The 15,785-nt window shown below is 43.9% G+C and overlaps 1 protein-coding gene across 1 annotated transcript in view; it reads right to left on the bottom strand.

Moving 5' to 3' along the window:
* Positions 1–15,785, bottom strand: part of TEDC1 (tubulin epsilon and delta complex 1) — a 496,873-nt gene that overhangs the window by 271,498 nt on the left and 209,590 nt on the right. The window contains exon 5 of the mRNA XM_078659574.1: positions 8,696–8,794. Coding sequence (XP_078515700.1) covers positions 8,696–8,794 — 99 coding nt within the window. The remainder of the gene's footprint in view (positions 1–8,695; positions 8,795–15,785) is intronic.

The following is a 15,785-nucleotide window of genomic DNA, read 5'->3' as shown; positions in this document are numbered from 1 at the left end:
TGGTTTCCTTGATTGTACTGGCGGTACTGGGACTGCCCTCCTCGAAAAGTGCTGGAAGAAGTGCCTCGTCCACGTGCGCCACGAAAGGGCTGCTTTTTGAATTGCAAGGATCCAAGCGACTTCGCCGTATCGGTATCTTTCTTTATCGATTCTAGTGCCTCATCGATGTGAGAGCCGAAGAGAGACTCACCGTCATACGGCATGTGGAGTATCTTCGACTGGACCTCCTGCCGAAACGACGTGGATTTTAGCCAACCCTGACGTCGGAGAGACGCAGCACTGGCAAGGATACGAAAACCAGTACCCGCAACGTCCACAGCACAGTCGATCATCTCTTCTGAGGCCCTCCTGCCATCTTGAAGGATCTGGTGCGCTTCCGCTCTGGATGTCTCCGGAATCAACTAGACTAGCGCAGATATGTCTGACTACATTTGTCGGTCAAAACGACCTAAAATGGCCAATGCATTGGCGGCACGGACTGACGTAGACGCCATGGATGAAAACTTCTTCCCAATCGCATCCAAACGTCGACCCTCTCTATCAGGCGGCGTAGTGATAGGAGTTGCAGGGTTACGTGCTCGCCGTTGCGCTGCTTGGGTCACCACTAAATCCGGCTTAGGATGCGAGAGCAAGCAAGCGGGCGAACCAGTCGGTGCCCTATATTTCTTCTCTAGCCGAGGGAGTTGAGCAGGTAAGGAGTTAGGAGCCTTCATGATCTTTATTCCCTCCTTCCACACAAACTCGATAATAGGTATGGTGTGGACCTGTTTATAAGGCTGGTTTTTAAAATCATAGAGAAAGCAGTCTTCCTCTCGCTGCGCTCTTGGTAATTTGAAGCGCTCTGCCGCCTTATCCATCAATATATCGAAGCTAGCGATGTCAACCGGAGGTGAATCACCGGAGTCGCCCGGCTGAGGGGTGGGCGTTTGCATTCGATAGTCATCGAATTCTGCCATATCCGGGTCTTGGTCATCATCCGTATCCTGGGGAACTTCTCCTTCCTCTCTTTCCGGCTCTGTCTCATCCTCCACATCTTGTTGATAATTAGTGGGGATAGGTTGACGGGGCCCTTCTGAAAGAGCCGTCTGTTCTGAAGGTTGCTGCTGATGCTGAGTAGGCTCTGTTGTATCAGATGTAGCATGGCACGGTGTACCCTGAGGCGTTGGAGGAAATCTCCTATTATAATCATCCAGCATATGCTGGAGGTTGGAAAACAGAGATACTGGGAATGTTGCCATTGGAACCTGTACATATTGTTCCTGCTGCTGGTCATCGTCCTCCTCCTCGCCGTCTTCAGAACTTGTGTCCTGACACTTAATAATCAAGTCCGATGGACTGTGGGCATCACCAAGAACATTGTCGTCCGCAATGGATTCAGTTTCCTGGTCAGTAGCCAACATTGGTGAGGGTGGTTGGAGAGTAGGAGGTGGCAACTGGAGTGTAGATTCCTGGAAACTTCTCCTGGAAGGCTCCGCAATGACTAGAGAAGTGGAAGTGCCCAAAGGCACTAGGGGCATAGTGGCGAAAGACAGTGATCCTGATGTGGATGCTGCGTCTTCCTGCTGCGCTCCAGAGTTTAAAGGCAAAACTGCTGTTGACGTAGCCGTCGAGTTAATCGACGTAGATGTTTTCCCTGGAGCAGCCGTCGACGATGATAACGTAGACACAGCTGTCGGAGACGGTGATTTTTTAGATGTAATCGTGGACGACGAGTGTTTTGCCAGAGCCGTCGACGGAGCCTTCGTCGACGGGAGCTTCGTCGACGAATCCTTGAGTGTTATCTTCTTCGTCAACGAAGCCTTCGTCGACGGGATATAAGTCGTCGACGAGCTGGTCGACGGAGCTTTTAGTGTCGACGGAACCTTCGTCGTCTTTGAACTCGTCGACGGCACATTTAGCGTCGACGATGATTTCTTCGTCGACGGAAGCTTCTTCGCCGACGAGATAATAGGGGACGAGACTGTGGAGATTGATGCTCTCGTTGACGTGCAAGCCGTCGATGAAGCAGACGTCGTCGTCACTGTAAACGTCGTCGAAGCCACAGCAGCCAATTTCGTCGTTGGAATGGTCGTCGACGAGCCCGTCGACGACCGCGCTGACTGAAGTGTAACAACACTTGTAGAGGCTGGAAATGACGCCTGAGAGCCAGGTCTCGTGGGCGTAGACACAGAAGTCACAGTAGCAGTAGGTTTTAATTGGGCTACTGATAAGGCCAGCTTTTTTCTCTTTAGAAAAGGAGAAGGCAACTCCTGGACACTGCCACGCTTGGAAGCAGCAGTTGAAGGACCTGACTGGAAACTCTCTGCGTCTGACAAAACTGCGTCTTTGTCCTGAAGGCGCTTCAACCACAGAAGAAGACGACCTTCCCTGTCTCTGAGAGTTTTAGCAGGAAAAGTTCTACAGAACTTGCAGTCAACCACCTTGTGTTCGGGATATAAACAGTAAATACACTTTTGGTGGGGTTCCTTCTCAAACAAACGCAGTTTCCCACAGGAAGAGCATGGCCTAAACAAAGACTTCTTACTTGACATCTTGAGAAACAATTGAAGTAGTAGAGTAGAATGAAGAAAACTGAGCAGAGCTCAGGGAGACTCCCTTCACACGACGTGCGGTAGAAAATCTGAGGACTGGAGCTTCTGAGGAGAAGGTTCTAGAGGGTGCTTGAGCCTGATTGGCTGCAGTTTGGACTAACATAATGACACTGATATGTTACAAATGAGTTTTTCTCTTTATAATGCATTCCTATGGAGGAACCATTGTAGAGGTTTTTTTTCAGTGTGTATTATCTCTATTTTATTATGTATTATGTTATTACATATATATATTATTAGCATTATTGCTATCTTTATGTACCGTGGGACTCCCACTTCGACGACGGGGAATATTCAAGCATGTGAATCTATGAAAGACACCCCTAATACTGGAGAAGTAATGTATTAAGTAAAACATTTTTCAAGTAGTCTACAAACCATACCCAGGGTTGAATGTTGAAAGGGTTTGGAGCAATGGTCCCCAGCCACTCAAGATATCACATTATAGATACATTTTGAAGATGGGACTATAAGTGTTATATGAGGTTAAGGAATTCTAGAGTGCTACAAAAAATGGGTTTGCCACAAAATCCCCGGGCTTAATTGTATAACTTCAAATTAAACAAGGTGCAATGTTGTGATCTGAAAGCTTGCCAATGAGTGGAAGGGGGTAGACATTTTATATTTCGATCATAGGGAGAGTGTACATGGGGCTTGAAAGAAACAAATTGTAAGTAAGTGGGTTATTGGTTGAGGGGGTGAAAACCCTTCAACCAACAACCATAATCCTTGTCAGGGTGAACTACAAGAGTCCCACATTTAACCTGTGCTTAACTGTCTGGTAGTTTGGCACAAAGCAGTTAGGCATAAATTAGAGGCAATGTGTAAAGTATTTATGCAGCACACAGACAGTAATAAAGTGAAAACACAATACCAGATAAATCCCACTGTAATTTAGAAAAATAGAGAAAAAATTCCAAAATAAAATGATACATAATTGACAAAGATCTAAGCAGTAGAACCAGAGCTATGCAATTTCTAAGTTTTAGATAAGTTTTGCACCTAAAAGCACAAAGCACCACTCATGGTCATCTGGTCGTGCTAGACCGAGGAGAAAGTCACAAGTTCAGGCCGACCGGAGTGGAGCACGGCCAGATACAGGGACCAGGTCAGCCCCATTGAAAAAAATTACCTTTTCAAATTCCGGCGCAAACAGTTCCCTTCGTGGTGGAGGAGGCCGTGAGGAGCAAGGAGATCGTTGTAGATGGTCATCACTGCAGCACAAAGTTATGTCTGTAGCACGATGATCCAGTTGGACGTCACAGGCGATTATTGCTGAAGCTGCAGGTTGGTGGTTACTGCGGGCTTTCGTTGGTGTTGTGTGAAGTGCAGAATTCAAGTTGCCGGCAGTCGCTGTAGCATGAACGCTCGGCCACGCCAGAGCTTCTTGTTGGCGGTCATCGCAGGCTGTAGAATCTCAGAGCGTACGGGACCGTGAATGGTCACAAACGACCCAAAGCTTCAGGACTTCTCCTTTTCTTCCAGAGAAGTGCACTTTGATGCTAGCCAAGGGTCCAGGACAAGGGGTGGCATCTCTTCAAGATCAGGGATCCACTCTAGGAGAGGCCAGCAAGGCTCAGGCAGGTCCAGTTGCAGCAGGTCAGATGGGCAGCTGCAGGAAGGCCTCTAGAGCGTGTTGTGTCCCTGTAGCACACATCAGGTTCCTCAATTGACACTTGGAGTCACTTAGGTTAGCTTGGGATGCAAGGAGCTGGTCTAGTAATTTTCAAACTCAGACAGCAAAGCAGGCCTCAAGCAGCAGGTCAGTCCTCTGGAGAACATGGCAGTCCTTCTGTAGTCCACTGGTCTAGGAGTGTACTGAAAAGGATGTTCAGGAGGTCAAATATTTACATCTGATGCCGTCCTTTGAAGTGGTGTGAGATCCTGGCTACCTCCACATATGGTTCAGGAAAGTTCTTCCCTTTTTCCTGCCAGGGCTCAGAGTATTCTGGAGCTACAAAATACTGGGGCCAGGTCCTTTTGTGTGTGCTAGAGGCAGCCCTTTGAAATGTAAGTGGGGTAGGGAACAGCTCTGCCCCATCCATACTGGCAGGGTGGCTAATCCTGCCTACATCTAGCCCCACTTTGCCTCACAGTCTAGGTGGAATATAGAAAGGTTAACTACCAAGCTATTTACAGTCATGTAACCCAGGACACAGGAAGCAGGCACCACATAGGACAAGAAAATGCCAACTTTCTAAATGTGGCATTTTCAGAATTGGCACTTAAAATCTGACTTTACCATTAAAGAGGATTTTATATTACATTTAATTTGAAACTTTACTTGACATGCCTATCTGTTCCCAACAAAACATTAGCACTCCCTAAATGTAATTAGGTAATCCAATGTTATCCAAAGGGAAAGATAGGCCTTACAGTAGTGTAAAACGAATTTAGGAGTTTTTCACTACCAGGACATGTAAAACTTAATAACGCATGCCCTACCTTTCAAATACAACTCACCCCGCTACTCAATGTGCTTTTTAGGGCCTACTTTAGAGGTGACATGCTTAAAAAGAAAGTTTTAGGCCTGGCAAAAGGTTTGTTTTGCCAGGTCGAATTGGCAGTTTAAAACTGCACTACAGGCTGCAGTGGTTGGCCTGAGAGATGTTTTAGATGGCTACTTAAGTGAGTGGTACAACAAGTGCTGCAGCCACACTAGAAGCATTGAATTTACAGGTCCTGGGTAGATGTAGGACCATATACTAGGGACTTATAAGTAAATTCTATATGCCAATCAGGTACCATGTTTTAGGGAGAGAGCACAAGAACGTTAGCACTGATTAGCATTAGTATAGTGCATAGAGTCCCAATTGCAACAAAAACGAGATTCAAAAAACAGGAAGAGTGAAGGCTAAACTTTTAGAGGTGACTATGCCGAGACGGCCAAGTTCAACTGTTTTTGGTGCAAAGTATTTGGGCTTATTCGTCAAGGCAGCCAATAGAAAAGGAGAAATACCATCTGCTGGAGTGCAATCAGGAGTATGAACATGACCATAAATGACAAAACAATACACTGCAGTCTTTGTGGCAAGTGGTAACTGATATTGTCAATCAAATGTAGTAAATAGGCTTAAAGAAAACTGTCCGCGAACGTCCCAAGTGACATATAACCAAAGTTCTATTTTCAGGCATATATGAAGTCTGCTGACTTTTGAAAATACTGTTTTAAAGAATTGTATTCATTTACAATAAAAACAAGCATTAGAAATGCAATCGGGCTCGGATTTATTTGAGTTTGAGCTAATGGCATTGTAAATGCCAATGTATTGTTGCTATGTGTTATGGAATGTGTTCATGTTAAGTTAAGAGTTAAGGGACAAATGGGCAACCTCGCATAAGCACCTCAGGAATGTAGCACTGCTTTTAAGGCAATAACTAGGCCACTACATTCCAGAAAATGGATTATTCCCGATTCTCGAATGAACATAAATCATAACGGCTTTATTCTACTCGCTATAAAGGGTCACTCGAAGTGTCACACGTTAGGCATTGAAATGTCACATATAAGTAAGTGCACTGAAAGTCATACTAAGTAAATTTAGCGAACTCGGCGTGAGGTCAAACGACAACTGAGTAGCTATGTGGGGATTTCGAGTACAGACAGGTTTTATCATAAATGGTAGAGAGCAGAAATTCCGAACTTAGTTTTCGGGAAACTTTCTCTTTCGAGTGATTACTATGTGGAGGATACACGGCGCTAGCTGTTTGGAGGGGCTTTGGGTCCTGGTGACTCTGGTTCTTTTCAGTCGCTTTGTTTCCAGACGGCCAGGTCATTGTTTCCACTGGAAGCCCTCACTCTCTTACGAGGAACATTTGTGTGCAGGATAAATGCTTTTTATCTCCTTTTTTGTAGGGGTGCAATATTGGGGGCATCGTTGTTCGTGGAAAAATACTTCACCCCAGAGGAGGTTTGTCTCGCAATAAAAAAACAGCAGTTTACTAAGGTTTAGCTTTTAAAGACGGGCGAGCTAATATGTATTACGCATGCGCGCGCCACACACCTCTTTTCTTCATACGGTTTTCTTGCCCCACACTCCCGCTTCAGTACTGCGCTCCGCTTACAATTAGGAATTTACAAACAGAAGATCTAACCTGGACCACACCGGAAGCGCAATGCTACACAACGCGACCTTTTCCGGTGTCCCGGCTACTGCGCAGTTCACTGTACTCGTTTCACGTCGTCCCTTGTATTCGGGAAGCTTGTCACGTCGCGCCTGCGCAGTTACAAAAAAAAAAACTGAGTTTGTATGAAGCGGAGAGCCATAGTGCACGCCGGGAAAAAGGATTAATGCTCCCGTGCGTTGCTCAGTGTAACAGGTAAAAAATTGCGCGAAATCGAGAACTGTGACGTGATTCGCTCGCCGCTCGGTCGCCCGTACTCTGCAGAGAGCGGCAGAGCAGCTCCCCGGCCCGGCAGGAAGGAGCCGCACACGGCGTATATGCCTGTGTGCACGTAAGGAGGAGGACGCGCGCCCGACAAACACACTGCTAGATGGTGAACGCGCGCGCACCATCTGCAATGCATTACACGGCCACCCTGACAGCTCCTAATTAGAATTAATGTACTTCTTTGCGCGAGCACGCACGAAATATGCCTCAAAATGGTGGAACAAAACTACATTTACCCTATCACTTCAAGCCTATTAAAAAGAAAACACAAGGAAGACGAATCACTGACCAGATGACAGAAAACGCTAAGGAATGTCTGGAATTTCTCTCTCCAAGGCCCTCCTTCTTTTTTTTCTCCTTTAACATTAGTTCTCTAACTCCTCCCCTTCAGGGGGAGGAGTCCGAGCCCTAAAAAACTTCTATTTAAAAAAAAAAAGGTCAAATTCTGGAAAAGGTTCAAAATGCTACTGTATTTATTTCAGTCTGTTTCTATTTTTTGAGAAGTTTCAGCTGCATCATCGCATGAAGAATTGAAAAGGATGGCGGATCTTGTATAAGATGATTACATTCCTTCAGAAAAAAAATGGTTCAGCCTTCAAATCCTGCACAAAGAAGTGAGGAACTGCTACCCTCATTCGGTTGAAAACACTTGGTGAGCTAACTCCCCTAGCAAAAAACTGCCTAGCATGAAAACATGATTTGACTATCCCCTGCATGTCTCCCATGTGGTTCTTTGATACCAAGCAGGAAATGGACTGTCTCAGAGGTATATTTCACCATGGAACGAAATTCACCACACATGGAGCTGATGTGCAATATTTGGAATTATACTCTGCAAAATCAAGTCACAATTGAATCATCACGTATGCCTTTTTATGAATTGACTAATGAGGTGGGTGAATGTGCGAGTATCTACCACAATGCTCAATCACGGTCCTCACAATGTTGATAAACACTGACACAACCAGACAAACAACATCGCTATGAGGAACATCGATCTATGGGGGCAGCCCCTTGTAGTCTAGTTAAGCATTTTCAAGCAAGTGTATCCAAAAATTGAAAGCACAGTTATATTTGCTTTTGTCAGCTGTATATCCGACCACATTATAAAGCACAGACTGCATGGAGGTAAGATAGTAAATACACACTCCATTATAGTAAGTGGCCTGTCCTCGTGTATATAGGTATGTCATGCTGTGCGTTTGTGGTTTTCTAGATAAAGATCATTAAGCAGCAAGGGTAGTACAACCTCACTGAACGGATAAAGCGTAGAATGTGACATTGCAAGCATCTGCCCTCAGAGCCTGTAGTAGTCGAAACAGCAAGCGATAATATTCTGGTAATCTAAAGCCCATGGTCAGTCAATTGTCACTCATTTGCCTGGCACCGGTAGACCCATTCGAAATGAAGAGCTCAACTCAGCCCACCACCTCATGTCATAGCAAATCGGAGCATACTTTTCATTTCATGCAAAGTCAATCTTTCCAAGCTGTTCTAAAACGTGTGCCCATTGTACAGAATAGCTTTTGCTGACACCATTGGCCATCTGTCATCAATTTGTCATCCGGCCTTGATAGTCATCTGGCACCTCTATCAAGTCAAGCGTTTTTGGCAGAGCATCCTATATTAAAAGGACATTAATGTTTTCTAATTAAGAGGTCTGGTTGAGATCCAGACCCAAATATGAGCCAGGGATGCCAGTAATACGTTACCTCGCTGTACTTTTCAGGCTCTCGTATTATATCTACTTCTGTAATGGAGAAATGTCCAATACTTGAACTCGGATGAAATCCCCTGGTGTAAGAATGAATCTGGAATAGATCAATAGAAATCAAGTATCACAAGAAATGAAATTTGGACACATTTTGTTTTTGCACTAATATAAAGAGAAATCTATACTAATATAATAAAGAGAGAGCCCAAACCTTTGAGGCGGGTAATCTCAGGAACCACAGCACCAATCACAACACCCAATACAGCGTTGGAAAGGGCCGTTGCAGCAGAAGGACACAGGCTATGCAGACGCCGACCATATACATGTAAAAGGTAACAAAACCTTGCCAGCAAAGTAGTCCCTAGTGGGCGTGTCTGCGTTGTGCTGTGGGCGTGTGCTGGGGGCGTGACAAACGCTGGGGGCGTGTGGTACGTTCCGCCCTTCATGCCATGTCTCATATCGTGTGCTAATCCCACCCTGCCCCCTTTAAATACCCCTGCACCCCATAATCATAACCCACCCTTACTCCTTAAAATACCCCAACATCCTTAAACACTAACCCATCTTAACCCTATAAATATACTCTGTACCCCAAAACCTAAACCCCCAAAATACCCCTGTACCCCAAAACCCAAACCTAGCCCTGAACCCTACAAAAAACCCTGTACCCCCAAACCTAGCCCTGAACCCTACAAAAACCCCTGTACCTCAAAACCCAAACCTACCCCTGAACCCTAAAAATACCCCTGTACCCCAAAACCCAAACCTAGCCCTGAACCCTTAAAATACCCCTGTACCCCAAAACCCAAACCTACCCCTGAACTCTAAAAATACCCCTGTACCCCAAAACCTAGCCCTGAACCCTAAAAATAACCCTGTACCACAAAACCCAAACTTAGCCCTGAACCCTTAAAATACCCCTATACCCCAAAACCCAAACCTACCCCTGAACCCTAAAAATACCCCTATACCCCAAAACCCAAACCTAGCCCTGAACCCTAAAAATACCCCTGTACCCCAAAACCTATACCTATCATTGAACCCTAAAACTACCCCTGTACCCCATAACCCAAAACTATATCTGAACCCTTAAAATACCCAAACACCCCAAAACATATACCTCAGTACCCCAAACAATATACCCCTATACCCATACTTACCTCATCCAAACATTAAAAAAAAACATGCTTTTACCATTCATGCATTCACAACGAATTTTGTTGTAAATGTATGAAAGTGAAAGCATATAAAATGTAATGCCATGCGTTATAATGGCATTGCGGAGTCATGGTACTTTCGTAATGAAAGTATGCGGAGTGATGGTATGCGGAAAGAAAGTTGCGGAGTAATGGGTGTTTACCCTCCCCGGTAAGTACATTGGTGGCACGGCGGCCCACATCTCCAGCAACATACTCATATTTTTTCACCACCCATTTGGAAAATGCACAGGTCTCTCTCATTGATGGCCAGCACCGACATACACTTTTAGACACACCTCCCGCCACAAGTGCTAGAATTGCAAACTTTAGAGCTGGGGAGCTACGTTCGAATCTCGGCATCAGCTCAACATCCTGTGATTCCAGGCAAATCGCTTTGTCTCCCCGTGCCTACCACAAATGAATGTGTTCTTCTGTAATGTAAATTGAGCTCATGCCATGTTGTCGAGTTCGCGCTATATAATATTGCAAGGAAAAATAAAGTAGGGAAACTCGAGTTCACACACTACTGAACACACACTCTTAAGTGCATCAGCAGTGCACTGTGAATCGGAGCGTTTCACAGGCCTGTCACAGATAAGAAATGCTATCAAAACGAAATCCTACAAAACAATATACTACTGTCCGGCAGCAGTTCATACCCGGACAACGTCGGGACGGGCTGCTAGTATGAGATAAAGTACCCACACTGTAAATTATAAGAATATTATAAGTCACCAAGAAGTTAAGTTACATTATAATGAAACTCGTTGCTTTATAAGGTCATGGAACTCCGAGGTGACTTACAATATCCTTTATATCTATAGCAGAGGGTATTGCATTACTTATAATACATGTTCACAGGCAACGGAGTAGCCAAGAAAATTAAAATACACCCCCACTTTGAATTAAAGCTCTGATGGCACCAAGCAATCGAATCTAGTGTGCCCAAACCTCCCTAAAATAGCTCCCTTGCCTCATCCATCCAAGCATCTGCCCATCCAAGCATCTGCCCATTCATCAGTTCACCCTTCCAGCCACCTGCTGATATCCACTAATTCACCTTTAAATTCGGTCATTCATTCTTTCATCTATCATTCAATCTTTCCCCATACCATCCATCTACTCTTCCATCCATCCATCAATCTATTATTCCTGCCATCTATCCATTCATCTGCTCTGCCATCCTTCCATCCACTCTGCCATCCATCCATCCATTCATTCATCAATCCTTTCACCCACTTTCAATTCATCCCTTTACTCTGACATCCTTATCATCCTCATCAGTTCATCCACCTACTCATCCATTTACTCTGCCATCCTTTCACCTGTCCATTCATCTATCCATCCATCCCTTTACTATGCCATGCCTGCTCATCCACCTATTCATTCATTCACCCTTTCATTCACTCATCTATCTATCCAATCATTTATCCACCCTCATTAATCCACTTATCTATACACATTTCCTTTCGCCCTTCCTTCCAACTCAATATTCCTTTCTTCTTTCCTTTTTCTATTTACTCATCTTTTGTTCTTCCTAGTTCCTTCTTGATCTACTATTGCTCCTATATTCCTTTACAGCGTTAATTATAAGCTTTTTGCCTGCATATTTGCAGACAAACGCGGCCCTTAAAGAATCTCAACCCCGTTGTAGCTGCTAAAGCAAAGGTTAACGACAACCTTGGTCACTGTAACATCCCGTTCCATAAACCACTTAAAACCTTAATGTCTTGCTCTTTCATGTTCAATTCAGATAAGAATGATAAATGTAGAATCTATATTAAGAAATAAAACGCATCAAAAATATTGTAGTACTTTTAAAAAAAAAGATATAACTGCTTAAAGATAGTCAGGTTAAAAATGAAATGGCTCAATTGTTTAGAAACATGCAAGATTTGAACAGTCATGCATTCTGTGCTAAACCGATTGTTGGCCTCATTCATTTCGATGTCGAAAATAGGAAAGGCCTTTACAAGAGGTTTGAAATATTGGAGAGTTCAATAGAAAAGATGTCCAGAGACATCAATTAATGTACACATTCAACTAATCACCTGAGTGGATTAGTAGATTTGAGTAGACCTGAAAGTTGACCCATTTAGGGCATATGGACTCTATCTATCTAATCTATCTATCTAATCTATCTATCTAATCTATCTATCTATCTTCACTGAAAATACCAAAGGTTACAGGAACGTTATAGTTCAGTTCAGATTTTTCACACACAATACTCCAAAAACTCTGCAGTTACAGCTGTAGTTATCTCAAGTAACTATAACTATATGCCCCCGCCATGCACAGTTTTTTCATCAATAATTGCACTGCAAATGCTGCAGTGATATAACCAATGATGTCACAGAAGATGGCGGGTCGTTGATGGTGCGTTACGATACGGATCCTGGTATCGTTTGGGGGATACCAGTTCCCCCTTTCCTATTGAAGTCTACTTTAAGAGCTTGCCAGATTTGGTGCAGGAAACTGCAAATGACTGAATGATGGAAAGCCATACATGGCCTACTATATATGGATACTACTGACACTAGTACAAGGAGTAAGACAAGTAATGCAGAACAAGATTATTAAGCCCTGATGAAAATCAATTCACAATTAAATAAAAGAAAATGTTTAAACAAAAACAGACTTGAAGATTTGTTGAACCTTTTCCTGTGGGTGCACTATTCCATTTTCGTTTTAATGTCACAAGTGATGTAATATGTGGATTAGTTAGCAGTGCTTGGCAAGGGCATGAGTTATAGCTACCTTAAGGCATGAGTTATATTTACTTGAGATAACTATAACTGCTGAAGTTCTATGATTTTGTGTGTGTAAAACATATACATAATGTCCCTGTAACATTTGCATTTTTTTTGTGAATTTGTAATTTTTTTTAAATACAATTCCCTAACTATAATGTCACTATACCCTTTGTTTTTTTTTAGATAATTTCACTGTTTTTTCTTTAATATAAATTGTACTAAAATTTGACCCATAATTTCAATTTACTAATATACATTTTCACAAGTTTATAAATACATTTTATTCACACACTCATTCTTATTGTACATAATAAACTAAAAATTAAAAAATAAGGTTAAGTAAGATATAGTTTTTCTATAAATGCAATGCACCGTCTTTTTTTTACTCTAAATTCATTTTATGGATCCATCGCAAATCCTCAGACAAATAAGGGGTCTGCGGTTATAATGCGCACATTCAATTCTAAACCAATGACACATTTAAGAAAAACATTAGCTGTTGTAATTTGTACAAGCATATCACTGCCTGTGTCTGGGTGTGTGAGTGGCTGTGGGTGTTGAAATGTTTGTGTGGGGAGGAGGGGTGAATGGCTATATGGGAGTATGAGTTGGTGTGTAAGTAGGTGGAGTAGCTGTGTGGGAGTAGGTGAGTGATTGGATGTGTGAGTAGTTTTGTGGGTCTGTGTGTGAGTGGCTGTATGGGTGTGTGAGTGATTGAGTGGGTGTGTGAGTGGATGTATAAGTGGCTGTGTAGTTGTGTGTGGGTGGATGAGTGGCTATATGGGTGTGTGAGTGGGTTGTAAGAAGGAGTGGCTGTGAGGGTTTGTGAGTAGGTGTGTGAGTGGGTGAGTGCTGGTGTGGGTGAGTATGTGAGAGTGTATAAGTGGTTGTGTGTGGGGTTGGGTGATGGAGTGGCTATATGGGTGTGTAAGAGGGAGTGGCTGTGAGGGTGTGTGAGGGGATGAGTGGATTGTGGGTGTGTGAGTGGCTTTGTGGGTCTGTATGTGAGTGGATGTATGGGTGTGTGAGTGGTTGAGTTGGTGGTTGAGTGGGTGTGTGAGTGAGTGTTTGTGTGGGTGAGTATACAATGGGCTCTGTGGTTGTGGGTGGGTGAATGGCTATATGGGTGGGTGAGTGGGCGTGTAAGAAAGTGGCTGTGAGGGTTTGTGAGTAGGTGTGTGAGTACATGAGTGGATGTGTGGATGTGCGAGTGAGCGGTTTTGTGGGTCTGTGAGTGGGTGTGCGAGTGGCTACATGAGTGGGTGTGTGAGCAGTTGAGTGGGTGTGTGAGTGGTTCAGTCTTTGGGTGTGTGAGTGGGTATAAGTGGATGTGTGGTTCTGTGAGTGGTTTTGTGTCTTTTACCGGGTGTGTAAGTGGCTGTATTTATGTGTGAGTAAGTGGGTGTGTGAGTGGGTGGGTGAGTTGGTGTGCAAATCTGTGAGTGGGTGTACGTGTTCTCTTTTAATTTGGGTACGGATCCTGCCAGAATGCATGAGGATCCGGGTGGATCCTCGCGTGGTCAAAATAAAAACCTTTTGGACAATTTCTTGCCCATTAGGGGTTCCTCACAAACCTCTTCATCAGTCCCATGGGGTCATTGTACCTCTACCCTGACCCCTTCTATCACTTTTACATTTCATTTTTTCTCCCCTGGCAACTGCGTCACGAAATGGTGACCGCAACTTTTCTCGCAAGTTGCGGCCCGCGAATCACGGCATTGCTGTTAGCAAGTGGATCTGCGAATCAGCCCACATCCGCAACAGATCCATGTCTCTAGATTACAAAAATCACTTTACTTTAATAACTCCAAAACTACTGAAAAGATCTACATAAAATTACAAACAGCACTCTTTCTGGACCAAGATCTAGCGTTCTGCCAAATTTGGTACAATTCCATTCTGCAGTTCGGATTGTAGTCGTAGCTAAAATCTCTATAGGAAATTGCATGGGGGGTAACGTTTTTTGGGACCCTCATTTTTCTCCGCCCCACTTAACAGATCACCTCGAAACTTTCTAGCCAGCAACTGAAGTGACTGGCAAACTAGTTTTCAAAATTTTATGAAGATTCGTCAAATGGTGCGAAAGTTATTAACAAAACAAACAAAGCTTTTCCTATGGAAACTAAGTCCTAACAATAACTACTATTAGTTAATATAAGAGGTGGTAATATTAGTTAATATAAGAGGTGGTGGACATAAAGAGTGAGCCCATTGGCGCCCTTTATGAGAGTGATGGAGGTGCACAGAGACCCCCTACCCTGGGTACACTGCACTGCCTGGGTTTTCCACTTGCCCCGGTGCCCACTGCCTCCTGACAGTTAAAAGAATAATCTTCAAGTTTCTGTATGAACCCAAGTGGCAGTTTTGGGTACGGACCTTTATATCTTCGCATACCCTGACTTGTCTCCTCAGGTTCTCAAAGCTGGTTCTGCTAGATGTCCTGCACTTTCCTATAACACGCATTGGCGGTCGTTCCATCTCTACAGATCCACCAGCCCCTGGAGCAGTCTTCCAGTGCCACTTCTGAACACTACTCACAAACATTATCTTCCATCATTAGCCTCTGTGACTGATCAGCAAATGGAGATCAGCGCCAGGTCACCTTACATTAGCAATGCATGCAATAATCACTGAAATCAATCAGTCACGGCCACCCATGGGAAGGATCGAACAGCACCCAAGCATTTGTGGAAAATAGTGCTAGGGGTCCCCTAAAGGCTGGGTACCTGACAATCTTTAGGCACCCATGGATCCTGAAGCACACCTCATACAACAGCGGGTGAACTCTGTCAGGATATGATAGGTGCTCTCCTGTGCAATGTACGCTTATACAGGATGGCAAGCCCAGCACAGCTGGTGTCCATGTGCGCATATATATATCACATGCCTTCTTTAATATCCAAGCCTCAGACGGTCTCAATTTAGGCTTCCATAATCATCACACTCATATGTTGTAGGTCATCAACCTTACTTCACTTGTCATTTCAGGAAAGACTCCAATTTCAACTATTGTTCCAGACTTCTAAAGGCGTTCATGGTCCTTATCTGGCCTGTAAAGAACGGCATGCATACAGATTTGTTTATTTTTTTAAACTATTTGACATTGCGGCCCTTCCCAAGGGTGACCGAGCACAAT

This window comes from Lissotriton helveticus, chromosome 9 (assembly GCF_964261635.1).
Source record: "Lissotriton helveticus chromosome 9, aLisHel1.1, whole genome shotgun sequence".
NCBI lineage: Eukaryota > Metazoa > Chordata > Amphibia > Caudata > Salamandridae > Lissotriton > Lissotriton helveticus.
The sequence above is the reverse complement of the archived record's forward strand: the minus strand, read 5'-3'. Positions and strand labels throughout refer to the sequence as shown.